General features: G+C 39.5%; 1 protein-coding gene across 1 annotated transcript; it reads left to right on the top strand.

Moving 5' to 3' along the window:
- The first annotated feature begins 2031 nt into the window (after nt 1–2031).
- On the top strand, nt 2032–8295 carry LOC126234419 (defensin-like). Its single transcript, XM_049943110.1, has 2 exons — nt 2032–2159; nt 8132–8295. Exons 1-2 carry the CDS (start codon nt 2090–2092, stop codon nt 8293–8295), a joined length of 234 nt encoding a protein of 77 aa, XP_049799067.1. The 5' UTR covers nt 2032–2089.
- The last annotated feature ends 472 nt before the right edge of the window (nt 8296–8767 follow it).

Genomic DNA, 8767 nt, shown 5'->3' with positions numbered 1-8767 from the left:
CTGAGGAAGGTGATAGTCCCCATCTTCATCGGAAGGGAAACGTATCAGCACATAGTGATGTTAAAGGAACCCATTCCTGGGAAAATGAAACAGAAAGAATACTAAAACGGAATACTGGCCAAACATGACATGGGTAATGGTGATAAAATGAAAGAAGTACGTACAGCCTGATATCAAATTTTTCGCTGGAATTTAGATTTAGAAGAGTGAGACAACAGAGTAAGTCACACGACTGATTGTGTTGCATTAAAGGCACTTACGCGTTCAGTAAACTCGAAAAGGAATTCCAGATGAGACGAAGTTATTTCATTTCCGAAAAAAGCAAATAGTTTGGTGTTTTGAAAAGTTTTCACGAATACTCTTCAAAGCATTCTTACTGTCATAGCAGTGGTGGCTGCGACAAAAGATCATAAATATATTTGGAATTATATATTACGATTAAAGCGCTAGGTTTTCAGCAAGGAAAAAAAAAACTTCCAACAAGTAGAACGCAGACAGTGGTCATGTTTCGGTAGGGCATACTTTGGAAGACATAAGAAGAAAAAAATCCAAACTGTATCTATAACGATATGGGCAATGCAGACAATGTAAGAGCATTTCTAAGAAGAAAACGATAACCTCGCTTTCAGCTGATTATACGAAAGTTGATGTGTCGGCAGCTGGGCCAACACCTAGTAGATAGAGGTGGCTTAAAAGGCACGCGAGACTAACGCAGACGGGCGTGAAGTACTGGAACAGGATACGTAATTAATGCTATGAAGAAAAGAACGGAGCTTCTCATATACTTATCTTTAATTTCTTCTTGTACATCTCTATGGTGAACACAAGTGAGACTCAAATTACAATCACTGTAAGGCTAATGGCGCCTTGCTAGTTCGTAGCCATTAACTTAGCTGAAGGCTATTCTGTCTCTCGGCTAATGAGAGAGAAAGGCTTCGTACGTCTAGTCGCTAGCTCTGTCGTCCGTACAACTGGGCTGAGTTCGAGTCAGTCTCTCGAGACCTGCCTTGTGGTGGCGCTAGGTTTGCGATCACACAGTGGTGACACGCGGGTCCGACATGTACTACAGGACCGCGGCCGATTTAAGCTACCACCTAGCACGTGTGGTGTCTGGCTGTGACACCACAAAAGTTAATTAAAAAAAATGAATTATCGCTTGTTATATGACACTGTGCTACTGTAGCTGTAATGTAGAGTTACGTGAATAATGTTGATTTAAATTCTGTAATTAACAGCTGATAGTTGCATTACAAAAATACTGTTTGGAGAGATTATTTAATCTCGAATAATAAGAGAGAATTGTTCAAAAGCAGCTTCAAATGATTAAGTCACATATTACACTGTGGAGAGGCTAGGTTTGTTTTATCTATATAGCGACGAAAAGTCACAAGTTCAAATATCTCTGAAAATGTATCGTCAAATTCAGTTAACATTATCTTCTTAGGAGTGGCGTGGGATCCTTGATATCAGAAATGTTATGTTAATATTACAATAAAAAGGTAAGTTAACTGGGTACATAGTTTTATTGTAACAAAAGAGATAACATGGTTCTTTATTTGCAAATCATTGATGTAGACGTTCAATCGTCACGACCCATATATTAAAAAATATTTGTAACCATAAAGCCCCACTTTCATTTGTCACACCTCATGCTATGGATCCTCGCAATAGTTGTACAGTCTGAGAACAAGTACTATCTGACCGTAACGGGGCACATTGACGCACAAAAGAGCTGAAATTTAGTTTGGAGAACAGTAAGCCTGTGGTGAAAATCAACTATAGGACGTCAAAGTTGCTACGCGACAATGACAATATGTTTCTCTGTCAAGGGGGACCCCCCTTCAAAGCGTGACGACGGGTGACGGGGTCAGTGGAGGTGTCGTAACCACAATACCGCTAGGGGAAGCAGCACTAGAAGGTGAAAGCGGCTAGTGTAAGGGGAATCCTATCTCAGCGCGAGCACGCTTCTGCCCCTGTATATAAACATACTGCCACTGGGCAGATAACACAGACGCCACCGCTGATTGGGACGGTAGCTGACGTTTGTTGTCATCGACCAGTGTATCCAGTGTATAGTCAGTTCACTACGATGAGAATCTCTATCACTGCCCTTCTTCTCGCCCTGGTCGCCTTCACGGCTGCTACATCTGCTGCTCCAGGTAAGCACTGGCCCACTGATAAGTGCCTTACAAACGTAGAAGTACTTTACAAAGTACCTGTGGTTAGTTCACAGAATGTTGTGTCGTTCTTCCAATGCATTTCGTTCTGACATTCGCATCTATTGCTATTAGTTTAATGTGGCCGTTCGACTTTAAACAACCCCGAGCTCATATGCAGTCCCATCTAGTAAATATCTGGTAATGATCAGTATAGCAGTAGCTATAGTTTTAGTTAGAGCTGATGCAGCAGTAGAATATTCTTGCAGTGGCATTTTATTTTGGTAACGGTGCCTAAGTAGCTAAAGATGAAGCTACGAAACGCTTCGAGATCGACTGCAAATAAAGTAAACAACAAACACAACTGGGGGAAGGACAGTATGAAAATAGTGTTTCTGTTCCACAATAAAACTATAGTTGAATTTTAGGGACTGGTGTCAGTACATATGTAACTTATTATCTGCATTGAAGCCCCCGTTATCTGAAACGGTGTCAAACACGCCGTTGAATCGCGTCTGTACGGAAGGCAGATAAGGAGTTATGTAGGAGAATATACTTTATTGGTCATATGAAAAACTAGCAGCGTTTCTGCATGTTGTTGTAGAAAACAATTACTTTGAATCAAGTAATTTGATTTTCTGTTGAGTGTCAGCAACGTGGAATAACGTCCGTGTATTTGTTAACATGAATCCCTTGTGACTCTTCACAGAAACCTCTGTGGCAGCTTCGACCACTTGCTCTATTTCTAAAACGTAATTATATTACTGGCCACTCGGAACAGCAAATCACTTTTTCCTGTTAAATAACAGTAAGCGAAATAAAGAACTACTGTACCAAAATATGGGACAAATTAATTGGAAACATGCTGCTGAATCCAGGAGAAGCTAAAGTGATGACAGGATCAGTTGGGAGGACTGCATTCAAAACTAGAATACGCAAAACAGTTTATGGAGAATGTTGAGTGTAGAAGATGTGCAAAGGCGAAAAGAGGCATGTAAGAAGAAGAAACAGGCGAAAACTTCAAATCAGGAGAAAGACGTGTTATACAATTGTCTTCTTCTTGCCTCGGTGGATTTTTCGATGCAGCTAGCGCCCTAAATAGGTTCTATAGAAATATGCGTAAGCTTAGCAACGAACTAGCGGATACTCTGGAGGCTGAAAATAAATTTCACCTTGGTGCGCGTTGTTGAGGCTGCATTACAAGTTTATTTACATTTTCCAGGCTAACCTCCACGTAATGACATATAATACAGTGAAATGAAGTTTGCTACAAATATAACTGCACCTGAATACGGCAAAAGTAACTTTCTTATACAAATGACTGCTTATGGCAGGAAAGTCTTGTTAAAGTAATTATCTGCAGGATTTACGGTAATGGCCGCTATACTTCTTTTGTGGTTGTTTGTTTTCTCCGACATTTCTGATGTCAGTGGTACACTCCACCAACAATCTCCCCAGATTGTTCTGGTGAGGAATTATCTGGACAGTGTTCACCAGTCTGGGAGCCTGACTCACATATTGGTTGCAATGGAAATAATTTGCTTCCGCTTCTATCAGTGATAACACTGAACGAGTTGAAAGTGCTTCTTCACACACAACAAACGTTCTGTGACATTTTCTGTTTTCTTCTTCCACCGTGTATTATGTTGTGCAGCCTGTTGCGACATGTACTTATTATTGACGGTGCCGGTCATTCCATCTTGTATTTGATCCTCCAACAAACATCCTCCTCTTAACTTACATGTAAAATACGTTTTTCGTAAGGCAGTGTTGTCCGCCCTACCTACGCTTTATTTTATTTTGTCTATCCGCTGCCGTATTTTAGTCGTGCAGTAAAGGATAAGTTTACCAGATTTTTAAAAATGATTGCCACATCTTAAAAAAAGAATCAAATTTTTACGTTATGTTTCCAATCTGCTATAGGCCTCAGAATAAGATTTTTTCTGAGAAATTTGGAGAATAAACACTTTCTGTTGTAGAAGTCCATGTGTTTCAGCACAATATATGAGATACATCCATATGTTAAGACCTAGAGATAAGGAAATAGTAGAAAATATCTTGCTACAAGGAAAAAAGATACAGTAATTTACGGATTCAGTTTTTACCCTTAGCCAAATAAACGAGATTATCACGGAGATAAAAATACCTTCTTCATATACATTATGTAACAGTTTTGAATAAAGTTTTTGTGTTGAATATCAGGCAGCCATTGGCGACATTGAGGAATCCTTCCAAAGAGCTATTCATGATTTTCACTTTTTAACTATAGAGCACAATCTTGCTATACTGAACAAAAACGTAAAGCCGTAGTGTTGGGAGGCACAGAGCACATTGTAGAATAAAATAAGCAAATAACAACAAGCAAAATCTGATTAAGTAGTATTTGTTAATTCTAACGCCAACCACTCCTAGTTGGTTAAAATACCATCAGGATGACTTCTGAATACAGAGAAAGAAGAGGGAAAATACATGAGCAACCTTGGTTTTCTCGATTAGATTGTATTGTTTGCGTGTGGTACAGCTAAACTCCAGTAGCGAAAGGAACAGCTAAATAGAGAATGACTGAAAGCAGGACCTCTAAACGATTACAGTAAAACTTAAATCGTGCACAATAAACCGCGTGCATAACAAACCACTGAATAGAAAAAAATAGAACAAATTTGGAATGACGTCACATAACCAATTGAACAGCTTTTGTAATTAGTGCCGTTGCACACGGTGATGGAAATGAGAGCAAAAGAAATGAACAGTGTAGTAAAAATGGCCTCAAGTGGTTCTGATAAAGTAAACAAATTTTTCAAAATAAGTTGCCGATATGTCTGCAATAATAATCTGCTTGAGTTTCCACACTTGTAGTATTAAGCCATGGATTCTTAATGCAAAAACCATTAAAAAAGTAAGGGTCGTTCAGTGAGCGATGGTGAGTTGTATGATGGGAATTACTAGGGGAAACACGAAAAGAAAGAGGATCAGACTGAAGTGAAAGACATAATCATGAGTCTGATAACAATGGAATGGAGGAATGTCGGTAGTGTAGCGAGGCGAATTGGTGGCAGATGGACCAAGGATGTTTTTTGCTGGATTGTAGTGATCGAGTGACGATGTAGTAGAAGATGGGAGGAAGACATTAGGGAAAATACAGGAGCAAGATGGTTGTGTACAATAGAAGACTGTACCGCACGACAAAGTCTGGAGGAACTCAAATGACAGATGTCGATAAGACCCAATGTAGGTCAAGCTGTAGTTCAAGATGTAGTTTAAGATAAGTGTCTAAATCCAGTACGTCATACGATGACGAGAGGAAATCTTACAAAACACGTGGCATTTTAATATTGTCATAACAAAATCTTATCATCTGTAGTGGTTGTTGTTGTTGTTTCTACTTCAAAGAATGGATTGCTGCAGTTCTCCGGTGTATCCTCAGCAAGCCTCTCCATCTTGTTATAACCACTGCATCCAACACCCATTTGAACTTGCCTGCTTAGTCAAGACCTGGTCACCCTCTACAATTTTTACGAGCTACGCTTCCCTCCAGTATCAAACCGACGATGTGTCTATTGAACGATCTCTCCTTTTAGTCGAGTTGTACCACAAATTTCTTTCTTTCCAGTTCGATCAGTACCTCCTTACTGTCTACTCGATCTACATATCTAACCTTCAGCATTGTTCTTTATCACCAGATCTCACAAAGTGTACTCTCTTATTGTCTGAACTGTTTATCCTCCACGTTTCACTTGCGTACGAGGCTACACTTCAAACTTAACAATAGAGACGTGCGGCGAATATCGATGTTGGAGGTGTAAACATCTTCTAATTTTATTTTTTTGGCTTTGTGCCTCATAGTCTTAGATTCAGCATGGTTATTTACGGATTTTGTGTTGTTAACATAAGGGGACGACCCCGCTGCCCCCGCGGGACGAAATACGCATACCCCAACAGTCTGCATGTAGTGTTATTCATATGGAAGTAAGAGAAAGTTTTCTAAATATCTGTAAATCGTGTAACTGGAGCGAGACTTAGGTACCAGTCCAGTACTCACGTAGTGGGATGAGTGAAACCGCCTGCAAACCATATCCACAGGGCCCGACACCCCGACTTTCGTCGTTAATCCGCCGGGTGGAATCGATCCAGGGCTTATGCGCCTCCTCGTCCTGGAAACGGCACTTTAATACGCACAGTTGTCCGGCCAGGCTTTGGGTTTATAGATATACATGTTTCAGTATCGATACTGAACTCTTTGATGCACTGTAACATCAATGCAATGTTGGGGACCAAATATGAACCTTCTATGTTGGCTGGAGGAATGGGTACTTGTTACCATATTTAACAATTTTTTTCGCCATTCAGACGAATCTTCGTCTGAACATGTCTATTGACTTCAGTGCAATGGTCAAAGGAGTAGAAGTACCATTTGGAAGAAAAAGTTATATACCATTTATCAAAATATCCGTCACCATTGCATAAAAGTGTTTTTATTGGTGACTAGTTCCAAACGCGTGCGTTCATTTTCAAACCGATACCTGCTTCTGCGATGTTTGGTTATACGTAATTTCAATGTACGATTCAAAATATTTGTTCATTCATTAGTTCAATATAAAAAATTCTATTTAATTATAACAGATTGTAACATAATTCCAATGGCCCATTCAAAACTCGACATGCCTCTTTAGTTGTTTAAACTTAACAGATGGATCTGCTTATGGACTGAACAATATGAAACAGAACAAGAAAATAATATTCATGTTTTACAAACTGGAACGAATCTACCGTCATGGTTCATTTATTACAGAAAACGTCGCCATCTTAAACAAGATCGATTAGAAAGTATGGGAAATCATCGTTACTGTGTATCCAAAGGTACAAAAAAATGTTTTAGTTGTATCACCACATTGTCAGATGCTGAAAGACTTATTAAAAGCAGGATGTGCTTTCTGTCAACAATGAAAACGACTAAAGGAGAAAATTCTCTCAAACATATAATTTTTACGGTCTGCGGAAAATGTTGTGTGATATGTAAATTTAACATTGCTGTATTTATTGATTAATAAATAAAATATGAAGATACATGTATGTTCCTCTTGAAGCCATTCTATAAATTCATAATTAACTATCGATGTTAAAAGCATAGACTATTGTTAGTAATCGATGTGTAAACTTCTATGATGAAATCGAAATGACCATCGATATGTCCAAACATAGCCCATTGCTACTCGAGATACATACCTTCGAAAAGACCGCACCACCCTCCCCCCCCCCCCCCCCAACTTAAATATATATTGGATGTTAATAAATTCCTCTTTTTCAGAAAGGGTGTTCTTGCTATTGCTAGAAGAAATTTTACATCCCGTTTCGGCCATTGTCAGTTATTGTGCTGCTCAAATAGAGAAACTCATCTGCTGTTCTAGGTGCCTCGTTTCCTAATTTAATTCCCTCACCATCAGCTGACTTAATTGTGCACTTCAAATCTCTTGTTTTATTATTGTCGATATTGATCGTATAGCGTCCTTTCAAGACACTATCCATTCCGTTCAGTTGTTGTTCCAAATTCTTTTCTGTCTCTGACAGAATTAAAATATTATCGACATATCTCGTCGTTTTTATTTCTTCTCATGGAACTTTAATTCTGTTAATGAATTCCACCAGGGATTATTTTACTGCTTGCTCAATGCAGAGTCTGAATAACAGCGGTGACAGGGTACAATCATGTCTCACTCCCTTACTCCTCAACTGCTATTTCCCATTTGTATCCTTCTACTCTTACAACTGTAATTCGGTTGCTGTACAAGTTGTACGGAACCATGTACTCCCTGTGGTTTACCCTAGCGGTTGTAGAGCTGCAAAGGATGTATTCAAGCCAACCAGTAGCGATTAGTGACATCATTAATGTATAACCAACAAACTGACACAATACAGCTATTCTGACATACGTGATCTACTGTCAGTTTTAAGTTAATCGCCTTGTTTGTTTATTACAGTGACAGGGGAGGATGGTCACGGCGACCGCCACGTGCGCGCCACGTGTGATCTGCTGAGCGCTCTAGGCGTAGGGGACTCTGCCTGCGCCGCCCGCTGCATCGGCATGCGGAAAGGCTTCAGGGGCGGCTACTGCGATAAGGGCGTCTGCCACTGCCGCAAGTAGTCCGCCGCCGTCTGAACAACAGTGCTGTCATCGAGGACATTTCATCATTAAATGTACATAATCTTCATACGTGAATGCCATTAAATATATTTTTCATTTTCTTATGTGGGCTTTTATTAAATTTTTCAGTACAGTAGGATGTTCCTTTCTCCAAGTGAGTTTAACAGCTGTAGAAACCTTCCCTTTACGAAAGAAGTAGTTCCAGTAGATATCTTACACTACTACTAGTATTCCGGTAGTTAGTCTAAGTGCTGAAGGACATCTTTGTGTTAGCTGTAAGTGTAATCAAAATTTTTCGATGTTTCTTTTTCGTGTGCGAGACATTTCTACATTATCGAAGATGAGTAGAGATCACTGTAGTGTGAAGTAAAGCAGTGAAAATTAAAATCTTCACCTGGAACAATTTCTGTCATATATACTAGCCCGACGTTACTGCAGGTAACACACATTCACGCACACACAAGACTCTGCA

Source organism: Schistocerca nitens, chromosome 2 (assembly GCF_023898315.1).
Source record: "Schistocerca nitens isolate TAMUIC-IGC-003100 chromosome 2, iqSchNite1.1, whole genome shotgun sequence".
Lineage (NCBI taxonomy): Eukaryota > Metazoa > Arthropoda > Insecta > Orthoptera > Acrididae > Schistocerca > Schistocerca nitens.
The sequence above is the reverse complement of the archived record's forward strand: the minus strand, read 5'-3'. Positions and strand labels throughout refer to the sequence as shown.

Excerpts from the sequence above, each read along its gene's own strand:
- LOC126234419 (XM_049943110.1), top strand. The coding sequence starts at position 2,090 with ATGAGAATCTCTATCACTGCCCTTCTTCTCGCCCTGGTCGCCTTCACG. Across the intron at positions 2,160-8,131 it reads TGCTACATCTGCTGCTCCAG|TGACAGGGGAGGATGGTCAC; the intron begins GTAAGCACTGGC and ends TGTTTATTACAG.